This window comes from Nicotiana sylvestris, chromosome 2 (genome assembly GCF_000393655.2).
Source record: "Nicotiana sylvestris chromosome 2, ASM39365v2, whole genome shotgun sequence".
NCBI classification, from domain to species: domain Eukaryota; kingdom Viridiplantae; phylum Streptophyta; class Magnoliopsida; order Solanales; family Solanaceae; genus Nicotiana; species Nicotiana sylvestris.
Window position 1 is genome coordinate 79,653,929 of NC_091058.1, and position 20,652 is coordinate 79,674,580.

The 20,652-nt window shown below is 40.0% G+C and overlaps 1 protein-coding gene across 1 annotated transcript; it reads right to left on the bottom strand.

Annotated features, from left to right (window-relative positions):
* Positions 1 to 4,362: 4,362 nt before the first annotated feature.
* On the bottom strand, positions 4,363 to 8,041 carry LOC104215804 (small nuclear ribonucleoprotein SmD3b-like). Its single transcript, XM_009765701.2, has 5 exons — positions 7,763 to 8,041; positions 5,423 to 5,475; positions 5,283 to 5,349; positions 5,145 to 5,201; positions 4,363 to 4,659 (listed from the first exon to the last, which is right to left on the bottom strand). The coding sequence occupies exons 1-5, from the start codon at positions 7,919 to 7,921 to the stop codon at positions 4,594 to 4,596; spliced, it is 402 nt and encodes a 133-aa protein (XP_009764003.1). The 5' UTR covers positions 7,922 to 8,041; the 3' UTR covers positions 4,363 to 4,593.
* Positions 8,042 to 20,652: the final 12,611 nt, after the last annotated feature.

The following is a 20,652-nucleotide window of genomic DNA, read 5'->3' on the forward strand; positions in this document are numbered from 1 at the left end:
ATAATGTGATAAATTAACAAGATGTCGAGCCAATATTGAAGACACATACTTTTGAGCACATGGTTGTAGGACCACTATGACCATATTCCTACTATAACTTATCAATCAATTGAATACTTAGAATTGTAAAACGAAAAATTAGTACTATAATTTTGTCCAAATGCTGAGTTCTTTCTTTTATGGGACGCATGACTCAGTCGAAGACAAAGTGAGATAGAAAAGGGGACAATGGTACACATGTGCACAGTGTTATTAACGAAAGAGGCAATCATCTCTCACATCATCTTTTTATCATTAAAGTAAGATTAGACTTTAAAAAATATTCCAATGTCTCAATTAATTCTTTTAGTTCCTTAGATTCTTAGGTAGATTTTTGTCTAATCGGTTTTTCTGTTGTAATGATCTGAAATGGAATCCGTCATGTGTTTTGCACTATCGATTATTAAGATTAAATTATAGAAGGAATTGTTTGCAGCTTTTTGCTCAGGTTGCACTCTTATTTTGCCTTCACCATTCCCAGCCAAAATGCAAATATATTATAACAATATGATTCAAAACTTGGAGTTTATTACTTTATTATGCTTTTACTCTTCAATTATATTTTCTTCTGTCTACTCCTTCCAACAATTAGTCCAAAGAGAGAATAATTTTGCTTCGGGAGGCGTTTGGATGCAAAACAGTTCTGTTTTTTATTCTTCAGATCCCAAGTATTAGTAGGATATTACTTTATTATATATCTATCCTTACTATTTCAATTAGGAGTATTAATTAAGTGAAATATTTAAGAAAAGATAAATGATAATTTAGACCAATACATTTTTTTCATAATGAGTGTGCAAAAACCTTAAAAAACAAATAAATAAGGACCAGAGGAAGTATTTATAAGCTTTGTTTTATGTTTGAAAAAGGATGTGTATTTTTGGATCTAGTCTTGAAAATTTTTGGTTTGTGGGAACACAAACTTTCTGTTGTGTAATTTTTTCCTGAAGAAACAACATTTGTTGTTTGTTAATTCTCTAGTTTACTTGTCAAAATAGGTTTTCCTCGTCCTATCCTGGATAGAAATATGTGCTATGTTTTTCTTTTCATTTCTTCCCTTTTTTAAAAAAAAATTCGAGGCCGCATTTTGTCAAGGTTTATGATGGAATTTAAGAAAGAGATTAGCGATGAGAAGAAGTACATTGTAATTTATAATTGCACCGCCACCAGATGAGGAAAATAGCAGTGGTACTAATCAAAGAGCTAAAATTGATTGACACCTTACCTTAGAGTCCACAATCTAGAAAGGACATTTTTTCTCATAGCAATGGTGACTTTGTCAAAACTATACTTGAGACACCATTTAAAGTCGGTGTTCCAATATGTACCTACCTAAACACGCATTCATGTTCTACTGGGACATTTCTCTGATGCAATCTTGGGTATATTTTAAGATTGGTAAGCATTTTATGCCCTGTGAGAAGACTTTTGAAGCAATTGGAAATTGATATTTCCATGAAAAAAGTAAAAATCGCACACATGAATGCAAAAGCGCAGGACAGATTCAGTACCATTGTACAAACAACAGTAGTCAATTTTCAATCGACATAGTTGGCTAGCATTTAATATGGGGTCATGTCCCCAATGATTCATTTAACAAAGAATCACAATTCACAAGTCATGGCTTAACAACCACAGAAAAGTTTGATTTTTTTGCAAGACAAAGCATAAGTTCATGGACCCTTTTTCCAGTTTGTTTTTAGATTGGAGAAGAAAAAACTCCAAAAAAGATGTTCAAAGTATTCTCAGAGCCATCAGACATGCATTAATGGTCCATAGGATTTTATTTTATGGCTGAGACTGTTCAAGCTTGACTATACAATCGTTACTAGTTTTTGTCCCAGTCTACATATTCTTTAAAGTGGAAAAGAAGAACAGATTGAGCCTCAGAATCACCGGTTCACGACTGTCTACTCTTGCTCAAATTATGTATCTCTTTTCCTCATCCCATTGGCAGTTTACAAAGACCTGTCAAGATTTCCACCACACAATTTGAACCGACCAGCCTAATATCTTTTGTGAATCCGCCTAATCAAACTACCTCCTCCGCCCCCATCCTCAACAACAACAAGTATAATCTCACTTAGTGGGGTCTGTGGAGGGTAGTGTGTACGCAGACCTTACCCCTACCCTGGGGTAGAGAGGCTGTTTCCAAATAGACCATCGGCATCCTTCTCTCCAAGAACTTCCCACCTTGCTTTTGGGTAGACTCGAACTCACAACCTCTTGGTTGGAAGTGGAGGTTGCTTACCATCAGAAACTTTATTTTACATCTGTTCCCTCTATTGCATCATTAAGCTAATGAAACAGAGAGTTCAGGGAAATAAAATTAGGAGATATAAGGGTAATATGACATTCTTTTATGAAAGCGAAATATCTATTATTCCATCAAGTACTTGGTCTCCCACCGGCATATATAATTGATAATTCTGCCACCAAAAGCTTATACCCTGTTTGGCCAAACTTCTAAAATCTGCTTATTTTGAAAAATATTTTTCTCAAAAGTGAGAAGCAGTTTGTGTTTGACTAATTAATTTGAAAAGCACTTTGCAGTAATTAGTGTTTGGCCAAACTTTGCAGTAATTCTCAAAAGTATATTTTTTTCAAAAGTGCTTCTCAAAAAAGTGCTTTTGGAGAGAACTACTTTTTTCTGCTTCTCAAAAACTGCTTCTGTTTCTCCTCAAAATCACTTTTTTCCTTTCAAAAGCTTGGTCAAACACCTCTATTTTTGGCCAAACAACCTATTAATCGGCTATTGGATTTAAATGTTGATCTCTCATGATTTACATCCCACACCATTGATCCTAGGCAACCATTGAATAAAGTAGGCCAAATACATATACAGCCCATCCAACTTGGCATCATTTTTCATTTTGGCACTCCATCTCTACCTTGTTTCATTTTGGCCCTCTAACTCTATTTTATATGTTCCATTTTGGCCATCCAACTCTATTTCTTATGTTTCATTTTAACACAAAAGCTGAAACCAGTGCAAAAAATATAACCCGTTAAATCTGAGATATAATAAATATCCAATTAAATGTTGCCACCTGATTTTCTCATCCATGTCAAACAGGTCAATATTAAAAAACTTGAACCCGGTCGTATATTTTCATCCACTGTTGCCCCCATCTTCATTCTCTAAGTTCCAAAGCTTTCATCTGTCGATTTCATACCTGGCCCGTTTAGATGAAATAAACCCACAAAAAATACGGTTGGGTTCAGGTATTTTACCATTGACCCGTTTGACATGGACAAAAAAACCAGGTGGCAACATTTAATTGGAAGTTTATTACATCTCATATTTAACGGGCTATATTTTTTGCACTATTTTCTGCTTTTGTGTTAAAGTGGAACATAAAAAATAGAGTTGGAGGGCCAAAATGAAACATATAAAATAGAGTTAGAGGACCAAAATGGAACAAGGTAGAGATAGAGTGCTAAAATAAAAAAATGATGCCAAGTTGGATGGGCTATATATGTATTTGGCCAATAAAGTAATATGACCACATGAACAATGGCACAGCAAGTATATCATATAACTCTAGAATAACCTCCTTCAAACCTCAGATATGTATTAGATTAGTGCTTAGATTCACGTCTTCTTTTACTGTTCAAAGTAAATTTGAAACTCATAAACTAGTCCTAAACTGTACTTTTAAAATTCTACTTTCCTAATCAAACCGGTAAAGCTAAATACTTATAAACGAAGAGATTATGAAATGAAATGGTGCTACGTGAGCTTTGGAGAATAACTTGCTGCTTTGTCCGTTCAATTATAAACTTCTCCCTACTTATTGATTTAGTACTATACCCCCTTTCAAAAAACATAGATACACCAACGTCACTCACTTATTCTCCAACTAGTCAGCATGCTGGTCTAATATGATACATGACCTTATAACAAAGTATAAATTGTTAAACCTCCACAGAGCAGAAACTCCTGATCCAGAACTCGAACTCCAGATGTAAGATCAATGGTTCAACCCAAAATATGTTTTCGGTCCTAACAAAGAATGTGATCCGCACACATCACTCATTACCTCATCCCAGAAAAGAAAAAATAAAAAATAGTCACTTTCAACATTCTGATTTTATCAGGGTCCATCAAAGCCAAAAGGTACAGTTCACACAGATTAATTTAACTATGCAAAAGCACGCTTCTGAAGTGCAACAGACGGTAAAGGGATACTCTGGCAAGTCACAAAAAGAACCGAAAGAAAACATGTCTTCGAAACAAACTAATTTCTTTTATGAGCTCAAGAAAGCCCACATCCAGCACTAAAGACGGGCCTAATGACATACTTGGGGTACAAAGAGTGGTGGCGAAGAACAGGAGCAATCCGTATTACTCAACACAGGTGAAGTACACATAACGGCAATCTGAATAGCACTCGTATTCCAGACTTAAATAAGGTAAAAAGCAAATTACAAAGTAGACAGAATGTGACTCAGACTACTAGACTAAGGACCAACCTTAAGAAACTACTTGAACATTCTTACACTGAATTTACGAGCACAATACCAGATGAAACAAAATCCCAAATCATGCAATCATCTTCTTACAGGTGGCACAACACCTCGACCAGGTGCTGCTCCACGACCACCAGCAGCCTGAGCCTGAAAGCAAAAAGTTTATAATCAGGAGTGTTTCTCCGTTTGAAAAATTGCAAATTGGTTCGCTTAATTCCTTATATACCGCTTCTACTTCCCCATTTTACCCCCCCCCCCCAACCCAAACCCCCGAAACAAGAGAACCAAATAAAGTGCTGGGAAGAAATCACATTTATGTTCTTTGGAAAGAATACCAGATTTCAACTCACAGGGGAGCTCTAGGCACCATAGTTACGTTGAAATGAGTAGGATAGGAGGAGTAAAAGTAACAGGGGTAACTTCTTAAAATTGGATGCAGGCAGGAGACACATAAGATTAACATCACGTATACCCTTCCCTCCCATTCGTAAACCAAAAATAGAGTTTATCCCCAGTTTGCAAGTTAACTGCAATGAGCCTGAGGTCTACAAGTATCAGTATGAGGTAAACTCAAAAGTTGACTTCAAACATAAATGTGCAAGTAAAAGCAGTAAAGCAGAAGCAGCACTCACTTTAGCTCGCATAGCAATAGCACGTCCCCGACCAACACCAAGTGATGTACCTTTGCCCTTCAAATATGAAAATAAACATAAGCAACTCACTTGAGAGTTGAGAGAATAGTGATAATTAAGGAAAAGTTAGGAAAGAACCTTGATTCTTGCTTCTAGCCGCTTGAACATAGGAGCATTCTTAAGCATATCAGGAATTATCATGAACCTGGTGGAAATTAAAGTTCAGTAATGATCTTACCGGCAATAGCACAGTATACAGACAAGAGTTGACCATGTACCTGACTTTGCTGCCTCGGATAAAAACATGCTCTAGTTGTGACACCCTTCCATCCTGCAGTGATCAATCAATATTAGCAATGTAAATAGAGAATATGAATTCTAAGTAATCCAATTTCTCACAACTTTCGTCAGCAGTCACCAAAATATGCCTGTAAGTGTAATTGTTAGTATTACAAAAAAATTAAGTTTGGTGTAAAAACTAATATCGTTTTATGTGCTTTATTTCATTCCTATATAGTATATACAAATTGGTATCTTGATGCATATTCTTTTCAGCCACAGTGCGTTTCTTTTTTCTTTTACTAGAGAAAGAACATTGTTATAAAAATCAAGGATAGGCACAGCAGTAGGTCCGACTCGATTTTTTCCTCCTTTTCATAATGTATTGGCCATACTGCATATACCTACCCCAAGCAAAAGAAAAAACGGTGAGGAGCCAAAAGAAGGCATATAGTCAAAGAAAATATGTGGATCAAATTAAGAAAATAAGAACGGTAAAATGCTACAAACTCTAAATCTCTAGGTGGTACTTCTACTATCAGCATTTTGATATAACACAAGAAAGTCCAAAATTAGAAAAGTAAAAAAAAAAACTTGGAACGTTTGATCAATTGGAAACATTATTTTTCACCATTATTCAGACAAGTTGAGGTCCTCCTTAAATCTCTATTTTTTCAACTTCTCATTACATTACTTTTCGGGGGAATGTAGTTCAACAATAGAAATGGTAAGACATTTCTCTAATGATTTGGAACTAGCTCCTGCATCAACATGAAGCGGATTTCTGAAGAACATGAAAAGATAGAAATAACCGATGAGAGCAATTGAGAATAACCTACTTTACTAAAAAAAAATTATTGAAAAACACCTAATTTGCAAAAACTAACACACTAGTCTGCCACGCTTGTTGCTTTCTCTAGACCTATGATGATCTTTGAAGGCCTGGTAGAGATGTTGAGGCTCACTATCAGTCGAGAAAAAAATAAGATATTTCATTTTCAATTGGAAGAAATTTCATGAACTACTTCATTTTCCATTGGAAGGAAAAAGACATAGAGAAAGGTCTATAAAACTGGTTGGTCATTCTACCTGTGAGTGGGGCCTTAAAATGGGTTTTAATGGCAGGGAAAATCAGATTCTTCCGTTATCAATTTTGAGATACCTACTTGTGCCAATTTCTCTAGTTGACAATATGACTTTTATGTCTGGCAGCAACTCGGATCTATTGAGGGCTGTCCTCAGGCCCTTCTCCTATTGATGGGAGACAGAGATAGGTACAGAAACAAGCTAGATAGGAGAGGTGTTATTCCCGCTACCTCGTTAATGAACAGTATAGCCTTTGTTCTCATAATTAGGAGAAGCAAGGAAAACAACCCTTGGCTTTTTTGCTTATGGCCTTTGTCTTGAGGAATCAAAAATACCCCCCCCCCAAAACCCACATTTTGTATCGTGGAATGAGGCTTTCTGCAGTTCCCCCTTTTCCTGCCGAAGAAACGGAGGAGGAAATTCTTGGTAGATGAAACTTCAAAAACTTTTCTTTCTTCATGCTAATAGGCTGCACTTAACAAGGCATGGCTACCGCGTTGCATATACTGCAAGCTGTTGGGTTTCAAAACTGTCTTCTGTTATATTCAAGTGTTAGTTCTGCAAAACGGCAATGTTTTCTTATTATGGTAGCTCTAAAATGCCATTAACAGTATTTCTACTACAAAAGGCAAATGAGAGTATGTTTTAGACAAAACAAATCACACTACAAAGAACATTGGGGGCTAAGTTCATAACAGCACAACCACATACAACATACCAACAAGGGTAATAACTCATACATTTCTAACTTTCTGTAACTCACTTATGGCATGACATATACATGGGAAAACTTATCTTTAAAACTTAATCCCATCTACCAAATCGATGTTTCTAATACCCAACAACTAATAATTTCTGAAGAAAACTCCTTTTGAATATTAATTACTATCTTAACAGGGAAAGCTACACTCTACTGGTAAAGTAGGAAACAAGTGGTAAATGGCTAAAACATAGCAAATAAGAACATGTCAATCAGTGTACTACCTTTCCACTGTGGAAGTCAAACAAATCTCCAATACAGTCGCCCTAATTATCGTACTGATAATTTTCTTGTGTGGAAACTATCGCACTGTGCAATAGAATATCGGGAAGACAAGTAAAAACGAGAGTAAGATCCAATATCACAAGCAGCCAAGAGAAAATATCTAGGTTTTAGGGTTTAAGAAACAGCAAAGAAAGCACAGATAATAACGATTTAACAAAATCAGGAAAATCACAAACAAAAAAAAACAAAAAAAAAATTGTAAGCATACTTTAGCAGTGTAGGTGATGCTCTCGAGTTGGCAATTCCAGTTGTCCTCGCACTCCACCATACTTCCTCTGTACACCTCTCCACTCTTCATCTCTACCGTCACTATATGTCCCGTCGCTTCGTGTAGAAGCTTTACCGGTATGCCTAAGCTTCGACTCATGGCTGATTTCTCCCTCTTTCCTTACTTCTCCCAAAACCTAATGTATTGCTGCTGGCTAGCGTGCGTGCAGCTCCTCCCAATGTCACACTGTGCTTAACAAAATAAAACAATATGAGTCCCGCTACTCGAGAACTTAGGGCAAATTATCGCCGGTGCTCGACCAATGGATCAAATTTGATCCAACGGTTCTTGTTTACCCGTGTTGGCTCTTTTTCTTTTTTAATTCTTTTTTTTTTTATTAGGGAGCTCTCATCTGGAAATTTGACTTCAGTACCGAAATTTGATGATATTTTACAATTGAGGGGTTGTTTGGTACGAGGATTAGAAGGTATAAGGGTGATATAAAAATTTAATACCACCTTAATACTCTGTTTGGTTAGTAAATTAGGTATAAGTTATTTCGGTGTTAATTTTAACACCGGGATAACTTATACCTTATAGAAGATGGGTAATTAGCACTGGTATAACTTATACCTTCTTCTTAAAAATTATGCAATTGTCATTCTTAATACAACATATCAAACAATGAATAAACAACAATCCCAGCATAACTTATCCCAATATAATTTATACCGGTATAACTTATACCAGTATAAATCGTATTTCAACCAAACAACCCCCGAGTCTCTCAAACTTCCCAATTATGTATATTGACGTCTACGCTTCGATGTCTTTTTTTCTTTTTTCATTATATTGTTATAAAAAGAATTTATGACTTGACAATAAATGAATTAACAAAAATGGAAATGTGAGCCTTAATATGGGAAATACATGTGATTAAAAAAAATTAACTTATAAAAATGTAAGAGAGAACAACCAAGATATGAGTTTACTCTTGAAATAGATAACAATTAAATTTATACACGATTTTAAGGATGCGTGGATTGATTCAACACAAATAATCAAGAATATTAAATAAATGAGTTAAGGTTACTATGAACAATTAAACCAGTCGTAACGTTATGGCATAGCTTGAACCTAGATTGGGTAATAGTTTCTGCCCTCGGTCGAGTCTTGGGTTCAAGGCCAATCAATAACAAAGAACAAAAATAAAGTAGGGACTTTTCAATAGCTGGAAAGCAGAGAAATAATTTTTTATTGCCTTGGTATGTGTGTTACAATGTGTCTATTGAATAAAAAACTTGCCCTTTATATAATAGGGGAGTTTTACCCCTAGTATAATTCTAAAAAGATAAAAATCTTCCTTGTACGCCAATTACTGATATGCTACCGATATCGGTCGAGATCCGCGCTGTGATATTCAATTGGGCACGGATATCACATCCCTCTATTAGTCGTATGCAACTATTTATAATGCTTCTCGGGGTCTCAAAGCTCGTTCCGGGTTCGGGAGTGTTGTACCATCAAGCCCGGCGGTGAGTATCCTATTTCAGCCTCGATTCAAATAGTTTTCGGATTCGGTCTCTATCTCATACATTCATACTTCTTACTTTGTTTGTCTCACCGAGAACTCAGGTGTGTGTTGACCCCGAGTTTACCAGTATACAGATAGTGCCCTCGTTTCTAAGAGAGTAAGTTTGCCAAAACGATAGGAAACGATGGATGAGCTTCGGTTCCATCCATTGTACATTACAACCGAGATGACGAATAAGCCGAAATGTCTCATCAGTCGCGTCGTTCTGACATTGAACACATGTCAATCATCAGTTGGTCGCCTCCGAATGTGAAACGTCGATATTGATTACATTTCCTCCTGTAAAAGCTTTGAACCTTTGTACTTCCTCTACTTTCTGACCCTAGCTTTTGCCTTCAAATTCTCTAGCAGTTTTTAACTCTTTCAAATCTTCATATCTTTATCTTTGGTGTTCAAATCTTCATTATTGCTCTTAAGTTTCTACCCAGATCTTCTTACTCTTTTATTCAATCTTCATACTTGTTCCTTCGAACCTTCATACTTTTTATTTAAGTTCTCATATTTTTTCAGATAGTAATGACTAAAACTTCCAGATCAGTTCCTCAGCAGGCTGCCTCTTCATCTTCCCACCCGGCAACAGATGCCAAGGTGGTTGTTTCCAAGGCGGATGCTCCCGAGGAGGCTGCCCCCGAGACAGCTACTCCCGAGGCGGCCCCCGAGCCCCCCGTATACCTAGGGGTTGTTCAATCGTAGACGACTTCAAAGTCGAGAAAGCCTCATCCAAATAGGACCAAGGTGAAGGAGCATGGAGATACATATGCTCCATCACTAAGGATACGCTTCCCATTGTTCGAGAGGGCTGTAAATGGGAAGGCAAAGACGTGGTTGTTCCCAGGATTGAGGACGATATTACTTGTACACGGCTAAAATTGGAGAGTTCGATTTTATGGTCGACATGACGTTCAATATCCCGGGAGGCTCGAGGTATAACTCGAGGTCTGACCCCGAGGGTTCCATATGCTCGATCTCGGAGCAGCACAAATCGATTATTGCTATCATGGACAAGTGGGAAATTCCCAAGGAGCGTGATCAAAGCTGACAACGCCTGCAAGAATAGCGCAAGTCTATACCGGACCTTTAAGTAGTTGTACCAGCTACTTTCCTTTGTAATAATTATACATGTACCATGTTTGGATTTCCCCTTTTATATAAAGGGGACCCTTGTCATTTATTGCACACATGATATTCAATACAAGAACAAGAACATTCTCTGCTCTCTAACTTAAATACTCTTTATTGTCTTTCCCTTGATTTATTGGTTACATTTATTGTGTTTCATTTATTGTTCTTCATTTATTACTCATCATTGATCATAAAGAGACCTCATCAAAGCTCTTAATATTGCTAGTCCTCCATCGATTGTCCCCGGTCAAGCTCGTCTAGCTCGACCTCGAGGCCCTTCTCAGGTCGGTCCGAGATCCCGATTTGCAGTTGTTCGGTTCGAATAACCACACCACCCCTTACTCTTACTTTACTTTCCTAGCTCACTCTTAGCATCTATTGCCTAACAACTAGAATTAAAATAGATTACATATTTTTAGGACCACTAAATCAAATCTAATTGCTATTACCATTTTCAAGGTAAATAGTTTGGCGCTCACCGTGGGGCTACAAATAATAGTGATTGTTTTCATGCTGGTTTACTAAATAACGCAAGTTATCCTTTATACTTTTTCTTGCCCAAGAATCTTTGATTTCGGGTAAAAATGTCTAACTCAGTGAATGCACCTGAAAAAAAAGGTCTTGAGAACTATGGAGAAAATGGTGTAGTTATTCCAGGCGCCGGTGTGTCATTGCGAAACCCTGAGTACGCACCAGAGCCAATCCCCGTGAGTGTGGGCTCACACAACGTCCAACACATCGGTATAAGCTCCCCCACTAACAAGAGTATACACCAAGAAAACCCACAGAGGGCTCAGAAAGCTCCAGCCCTGAAGGAAAGAGAGACAGACAGGAGGAACGGGACGAAAAAACCTCAACACATCATCCATATGATTATTGGAGGGACCGACGTTCCTCAAGGACCCGTGATCAAGCGGACAAATGTTTCCACTGCAGCAGATGGGCAAATTCGGGGTCGCATGCCCGAGGACATCCTCGCATTCAGTGAAGAGGACTTCGAGACCTTATCTCATCCACATAACGATGTGCTGGTAATTTTATTTCTCTTGAATAACATTCAAGTTAAACATATACTCGTGGATCCAGGTAGCTCGGATAATGTAATCAGGTCAAAGGTGGTAGAACAGCTTAGACTGCGCAAAAAAATCATACCTACATCCTGAGTCCTCAAAGGCTTCAACATGTCCGGCGAAGCAACGAAGGGGGAGATCACCCTCCCGGTCAACATGTCTGATATAGTTCGGAATACCAAATTTCATGTCATCGAATGTGACATGAGGTACAATACATTGCTTGGAAGGCCATGTATATACAATATGAGGGCAGTACTGTCAACTTTTCATCAGATGATGAAATTTCCAACAAAAGACGGTATAAAAATGGTATATGGATAACAGTATGCGGCAAAGGAGATATTCGCGGTTCACGAGGAGGTACCAACTTCTATGCCCGCCTCGAAGGAGTCGGTAGACAAACAGACCATCGAGGACGATGAAGAAGACTTCTTCACTCCCCTAACCTTCATTTCCCCCGAAGAATCAGATACAACAAAGTCAACAATTGAAGAACTAGAGCAAGCTGTTTGATCAAGCATCTCCCAGATCCTAGGAACGGGACTAACCCCCGAACTCAGGAAAAAACTCATTCAATTTTTTATTAATAACATCGATTGCTTTGCTTGGTCCCATTTAGACATGACAGGGATCTTGCCAGAAATAACTACCCATCGACTAAGTGTCGACCCCAGGTTCGAACCGGTGAAGCAAAAAAGGAGGCCTCAGTCCGAGGTAAAACACGCGTTCATCAAGGACGAGGTAACAAAACTCCTCAAAATAGGGTCTATTAGGGAGGTAAAATATCCCAAATGGTTGGCTAATGTGGTGGTAGTTCCCAAAAAGGGGAATAAGTTAAGAATGTGCGTAGATTATAAAGACTTGAATAGAGCGTTCCCCAAAGATTCATTCTCGTTGCCCAACATCGACTGCCTGATCGATGCCATGGCTGGCCACGAGATCCTCACCTTTCTTGACGCCTAATCGGGGTATAATCAAATTCAGATGAACCCCGAGGACAGGGAGAAGACTTCGTTCATCACGAAGTATGGTACGTACTGCTACAATGTGATGCCCTTCGGTCTAAAAAATACGGGATCCACGTACCAACGCCTAGTTAATAAAATGTTCGAGCATCAAATAGGCAAATCCATGAAAGTTTACATTGACGATATGCTAGTTAAGTCCCTGCGCGCAGAGGACCATTTAACTCATTTGCAGGAGACATTTGACATCCTCAGAAGCTACAAAATGAAACTCAATCCCGAGAAGTGTGCCTTTGGAGTGGGTTCGGGCAAATTCTTAGGCTTTATGGTGTCAAACAGGGGAATTGAGATCAACCCCGACAAAATCAAAGCCATCGAAGAAATCACGATGGTAAACAATGTGAAGTTCGTACAACGGCTGACCGGGCGGATAGCGGCCTTGGGCCGGTTCATATCGAGGTCATCTGACAGGAGTCATCATTTCTTCTCCTTGCTCAAAAAGAAAAATAACTTCGAATGGACTCCGAAATGCCAACACACCTTAGAGGAGTTGAAGCGGTATCTGACAAGCCCACCTTTACTCCACACTCCAAAGGAAGATGAAACGATGTATTTGTACCTGGCCGTATCCGAAGTAGCGGTAAGTGGTGTGCTGGTTAGAGAAGAACAAGGTACGCAATTCCCTGTTTATTATGTAAGTCGGACCCTGGGAGATGCAGAAACCAGGTATTCGCACCTGGAAAAATTAACTCTTGCATTAATAAGTGCATCTCGAAAATTAAAGCCTTAGTTTCAATGCCATCGTATTTGTCTTTTAACGACATATCCTCTTCGGAGCATATTTCATAAGCCCGAGTTATCGGGTTGACTGGCCAAATGGTCCACCAAACTCAAAGGGTACAATATCTAATATCAACCCCAGATGGCTATCAAGTCCCAAATTCTGGCGGATTTTGTAGCCGACTTTACGCCTGCCCTCGTGCCCGAGGTAGAGAAAGAACTTATACCAAAAATGGGCACATCTTCGGGGGTATGGACCTTGTTCACTAAAGACGCCTCGAACGTGAAAGGGTTCGGGTTAGGCATAGTTCTAAACGGAATAATTAGGCAATATATAAAAACTGCAAGGTTGACTAACAATGAAGCTGAATATGAGGCTATTATTGCAAGTCTGGAATTGGCCAAAGGCCTAGGAGCAGAAGTCATTGAAGCAAAATGTGATTCCCTTCAAATAACGAGGCCATGACTGCAGCCCTCAAACTACTAAATGAAAAGTGAGAAGTTTCACTAGTCCGAATGGCCACCCAAAAATAAAGAACTGAAAGGTACTATAACATGAGAGCAAACCTCTGACATTTAAGAGTTAGGGACTTAGTCCTACGGAAAATCACCCTAAACACTCGAAACCCTAATGAAGGAAAGCTAGGTATAAGTTGGGAAGGACCGTACGCATCCTCGGAGTTATTGGGAAAGGGTCGTACAAGCTCGGTACCATGGAAGGAGAATAGCTTCCGAGCAATTGGAACATATTAATGCTCAAATTCTACTACTGCTAAAGTGTCCGATGGAAGACGCCAAAACATCCTCCGACTCAATGACCTTGGGTTTTAAAGCATGCATTGCACTTTTTCCTTCGATCGAATTTTATCCCAAAAAGGGTTTTTCCGGCAAGGTTTTTGATGAGGCAACGTCTATATGCTACTTAAGGAGAACTTAACAAGTATTCATGGCTTCTCTTCGACCAACCTCGAATACTGGGGGGCATCCCCCAGGAGATCATCTCCCTGGAGAAATCAAGACAAGCCAAAGAGAGTCTCAATAGAAAAATGATGTATTAGGCCAAACAATCGAAAGAACCATGTCCGCATAGAATAATCGAACCCTCAATGGCGAAATCTATGTAACACTTGTGCCAAGCAATCAAGGAATATATTTTGATTTCTACCATCAGAACACTTTGCACTTCAAGGAAGTTTGCTATTTTCACAAGAAACGGCTCCAGGGCCATAAATTTCCCAAACACCCGGGAACTGGCGTTAAAAACTCGAAGCCATAAGACCTCCGAGCCGGAAACTTCGAGCTCATAATCCCTCAATGAGGCAACATCAAAGAACGGCTCCAGAACCAAAAACTCTTGATGTCTCGGGACTGTCGTTGATTGCCACCTCATTGAGCTATGAAAAACTCAAGGCCGTAAGACCCCAAGTGGGCAACCTCGAGCCTGAAAGACCTCCATAAGGCAATACCAAACCTATAAAACCTCAAGCAAGACATGAATTATACTTGTACCAAGTAACCTATCTATAAGATCTCAAGTAAGGCATGAATTATACTTGTACCAAGTAACCTATCTATAAGACCTCAAGCAAGGCATGAATTATACTTGTACCAAGAAACCTACCTGTAAGACCACGAGTAAGGCATGTTCAAATTTATAAGACCTTACAAAAGGCATAATCCCGATCTTAAAGTTAAGGCTATATATTCGAACTTGTAAGACCCCTAAAAAGGCATATCCTCGATATAAACACCAAGGCTACCTCACTCAGGGACCAAAAAGACTACGACCAAACATAATGACTACGGTCATAAGGCTCCGGCCAAACTAACGCGACTTGGGGATGCCCAACCGTCGCCATAAAATCACAGGCCTTCAATTACTTCGAAAATACTTCGAAAAGAACTGGTTAATCAGGCTACCCTCGGCATAAGCAAAATAGCTTCAATCATATCAGCTCCAAACAATAAAAAGGCTTCGAAACAATTCAGCCATTGAGCGAAACCTCCCGACGTGCTCATTTATCATCATATAATGACTCACAATCGAGGTTCTTATCAAACCGTCAAAGAGTCGGACAAACACAAAAACTTCAAAAAAGTTTTCAACGAGGGAAAAGTAAAGCCTATGTTAGAGGTCGTACCGACCCACGATGAGAGCCACTGTCGCCAACTTAAATTAGACGGTCGTACCGATCCAACGCGTGAGATCCACTGTCGCCAGCTTAAATTAGAGGCCATACCGGCCCGACGCGTAAGAGCCTAAGCGCCAGCCTATGTTAGAGGTTGTACCGACCCAACGCATAAGAGCCACTATCGCTAGCTTAAACTAAAGGTCGTACCGACCCAATGCGTGAGAGCCATTGTCGCCAGCTTAAATTAGAGGTTGTACCGGCCCAACACGTAAGAGCTTAAGGGCCAATTTTTAGACCTAAAGGTCGATGAACTCAAGTCAAAACTCATCTTGGGGACTAATCCCCAAACGGTCGACTTTCGACCATTGCGACTCGCTCAGCAATAGCGAAAACCTAAGGGTTTAACCCGAAGTCCAAAATTTCAGACCAATCGTCAAAAGACATCACAGTTTATTCCTTAAAAGCAAAGGAAAAACGAGAAATGATGAAAAACGAAAGACTTTTTACATATATACTAAAAGTTCACAAGGGTGAATTTACAAGGCCTATTCCTAAAGACCTTACAAGGGAGAAAGCAAGTAAAACCCTAGTCTACCACCGGGGTTGTGCCTTCAACAGCTCCTTCGGAGGTTGTGCCTTCAATAGTTCCGGCCATGGCCCCCAGGTCGCCAATGGCCCCTTTCCCTTCGGGGATTTTGCCCTCATCGTCTTCCGAGCCACAGTTCGACTCACCTTCAGAGGGAAGCAGGGCCGCAACTTCCTCTTCTAGGGTCTTCATCCTCTCGATCTTGGTAGACAAATTGATGCCCCTTGCACGTATATCTTTGAGAGCCTGCCTCCGAGATTCTAACCAGATATGTTCCATAGCTCGGGTTAATTGTAGCTTGGCCCCTCGAACACCTTCCTGGCCTGAGCATTTGCAGCAACAACATCCTCTTTGTGCGAGGATACGAGTGCCTCGACTTCAGCCTTGATCCCGGATAGTGCAGCAACTAACTCAGTATAAAGTTCTTTATACTTATTGCTCTTCACCCTTGCGTCACAAAGTTGATGTCCGACTGAGACCACTTTCCCCTGAAGGGTATCTCTCTCAGAGGCTATCTCACTCACATGCCGTTTGAGTTTGAGAATTTCAGAGTCTCTGGCTCGAAGCTCCTCCCGTATTAGAACATCCTTCTTCTCAAGCTGCATAGATCAGCCCAATGGTATTAAAACACTAAAATCGGGTAAGCATGTAGCCAAGAATAAACAGAAACTGCATAACCTGCTCAGTGAGGTGAGTCCTCTCTAGGGACGCCGCCCCCAAATAATCTCGAAGGCCACGAAGTTACTCCTCCTTCTTGGTAAAAAGAACTCTAAACTCATTAGGTTTCGAGGTGAGCTTCCTGTGCTCACCTTCGTAGCGAGTCAACTCGGCTTCAAACCTAACCGAGGTCTGATTATAAAGCACCTTGGCCTGGAACCGTGAAAGAAACAAAGTTAGAAAGATGAAGAGCGGGATGCCGAGCAGAATTTGCAAAAAGTTACCTGCTCACAGAGCCTATCCATCTCATTGAAAATAAGTGAGACATCGAGATCAAGGGTTTTCTCAGGCGCAACTAAAGGACTTTTAAACACATCTTTATCTTCGATGGGTGCCCCCACATCGGAAGGCTCTTTATTCTAGGTATCCTGCATTTCCCTAGTGGGTAAAGTTGATCCCGGAGGGGAATCTCTCACTACAATAACCCCGACTGGATCAATCGGGGTCGTCTCTTGTCTCTGAAGAGCTTCAAAACTAGGTTCCTCCGGACCGCCTACCAAATGCACCTCCGCTCGAGGAATACTTTGGCTGTCAACCGGCCCAGGGACATTATCCGATACATCCTCGAATGCCTCTTCAGCCCGAGGTAGGACAGCAACAACATCAAGTTCCAATTTAGAAGCTACCGGCTCAGCAATATGAGGGACAGTCAGGTTTTCTCCTCCCCAGGTGCTGTCGAAAAAGCATTTTTCTCCTCGCTTTTAACTTGGGGACTCCCAATAACTTCTGAAGTTAAGGTTGTCGAGTCAACCTTAGGTTTTTTCATTTTAGCTTTCTTGGATTTCGGAGGCTCAATCGACGATTCCCTTCATTTTCTGTCCTCTTTGTCGGGTTTCAGGGTATCCGCTTCCCCAGGTAGTGTTTCTCTCATCAAGGAGGCCTCTCCCAAACCTGCACAAATACAAAATATAAACACATGGAATAAATGTGCAATCAGTGATGTTTCTTCTGAGAGATTCGATTGTAGCAGAAGTAAGGGCTCACCATGGTTCTTGGCCTCCTATCGAGCCCTAGACAGGTCACGCCACATGCGCTCAACATATGGGCAAATCAAATCTAGCCGACCAACCTAGCCCGAGAGATTTCTAACCGCGCCAGGGTACACCGCGTTAGCTGCATCGGTAGAGGAAGTCATTTCATGGGGAAATTGATCCCAAAAGAAAATACTTAATCAGCGTATCTACTTATGTTTCGTGTTCCATCTTTCAGGGAGCGCCATCTTCTCAACTGGGATCAGGTCTGAAGTCCTAACTCAGACAAAATAGCTTATCCACCCTCCGTCCATAACCTCATCAGTACAAGCAAAAAAGGCTTTTGAGGCCCAGCATTGGAGCTTAACCAGGCCCCCTCGAAGGAGTCGGGGACTGTACCTTCTGATCAAGTAGTCGAGGGTGAAGGGCATCCCTTAAATCATGTTCACAAAATACCTGATCATGTAAATAATACGCCAAAATGACGGATGAATTTGGCCGAGAGTCACTCGATATTATTCGCAGAAGTTGAGGATCACGGGATCTATTAAAGGCGAGGATGGATGGGCCAACAATAAATGGATACGTACAGACTGAGGAAACCGGCCTTGTATGTCATTTTGTCTTCTCCCCGATAAGGGATCTCCACTAGCACCGCATCCCCAGCGGTAGTCGGTCTTCATCTTCTCGGTGTTTGCTATTAAACTAATGTATCGGGACACGGGTTCGCATCGCCCCGGCTTTAAAGAAGGCTTGTCGACCTTGAAATCAGATATCATTTTGCAGGGCCCTAGGATGCATTCCCCAAGAAGAGGGGTGATGTTGCCTTACCCCTAGAAGAGCGTGAAGAGGAGGGAGGCACATCTTTCTGGGGGACAGAGATAGAAGCCTTCGACATTCTTGTTAAAAAAGTTTCAGAGGGGAGAAGAGATTATAATCAGATGAAGAACACAAGAGAGAAGTGAGAAGAACACTTTTAAAGGCTTAATGATGTAGTGGAAAATAAGGGGCGAAGGAAGGAGTATTTATAGAGGCCCATCATATACGTTGGAGTCGGCCGAACGGTGACCAACCGCTGTAATCAATTCAAAGGCTCTTCAAAGACCGTATGGGTGAGACCTTTAAACACCCTTTTGCCACGTAAATCACTTGATATAGCGCAACTGACGTCATGATGAATGTATCGAAGAGGCAAGAATTCAAGACTATTTATTATCATTTTCATTCTAAGAAATACATGGACTATCTATACACGGCTAAAATTGGAGAGTCCGATTTTATGGTCGACATGACATTCAATATCCCGGGAGGCTCGAGGTACAGCTCGAGGTCTGACCCCAAAGGTTTCCTATGCTCGATCTCGGGGAATCACAAATCTATTATTGCTGTTATGGACAAGTGGAAAATTCCCAAGGCGCGTGACCAAAGCTGACAACGCCTGCAAGAATAGTGCAAGTCTATATCGGACCTTTAAGTAATTGTACCAGCTACTTTCCTTTGTAATAATTATACATGTACCATGTTTGGATTTCCCCCTTTTATATAAAGGGGACCCTTGTCATTTATTGCACACATGATATTCAATACAAGAACAAGAACATTCTCTGCTCTCTAACTTAAATCTTTCCCTTGATTTATTGCTTACATTTATTGTGTTTCATTTATTGTTCTTCATTTATTACTCATAATTGATCATAAAGAGCCCTCATCAAAGCTCTTAAGACTGTTAGTCCTCCATCGATCGTCCTTGGTCAAGCCCATCTAGCTCGACCTCGAGGCCCTGCTCAGGCCGGTCCGAGATCCCGATTCACAGTTATTCAGTTCGAATAATCACATTGCCCCTTACTCTTACTTTACTTTCCTAGATCACCCTTAGCTTCTATTGCCTAACAACTAACATTAAAATAGACCACATATTTTTAGAACCACTAAATCAAATCTAATTGTTATTACAATTTTCAAAGTAAACATTATTACTCATGTGGACGGGTATTTAAGTGTTTACACTTACCCCTTCACGCCGGGCCTGGTAGACCTAGTAGTTTTGGCCTTTTGCAAGAGATACGAGGTGTGCCTTGGGCAAATCCACCCGTCTCTTTGGAGGTTCGTGATCCTCCTACGTTATTTTGTAAACAACACTGAATCTTCTTGGTTCACCCTCGACCATCTACTCCGTCTGTACAGTTCCTAAATTTTCCGAGAGGGACTAATCAAGCTCACTCGCTGGACCAACAAGGACTCCTTTTTTAGTATCGACAAGGATCGAGACCGAGGCTGGCAGGGGCGCTTTGTTCGGGTGAAAAGTGAAAATTTGATCCCTCCCAAATTCCTGCCATTTTTTGAGAAGTGGAATGCATCTTGTAAGTGTAACCTTCCCTTAAGTGTCAAGTTCCCTTTGTTTCCTTTCTCACTATCAGGAAAATCACAAAAAAAAGAGTTATAAGCATACTTTAGTAGTGTAAGTGATGCTCTCGAGTTGGCAATTCCAGTTGTTCTCTCCACCATACTTCCTCTGTACACCTCTCCACTCTTCATCTCTACCGTCACTATATGTCCCGTCGCTTCATGTAGAAGCTTTATCGGTATGCCTAAGCTTCGACTCATGGTTGATTTCTCCCTCTTTCCTTACTTCTCCGAAAATCTAATGTATTGCTTGTAAGCACGTGATTTTTGCCCAATATGAGAATTACTCCCAAAAAATTCAAAAATAAAATAATTTTTTTTGGTGTGCAATTTTGTGATATTTTTGAATAATTATTTGTATTTGTCTGTGCATGTTTATTTGTTAAATTATTAAAAATACAAAAATATGTCGCATTTTGCATGTAGGATTTAATTCTACAATTGTTAGTAATTAAATTTGTTTTACAAAAATTAAAAATTACAAAAATAGGCATCGTTTGCATTTTTAGCATTTAATGTCCAAATATACAATTTTATGCTTAATTAT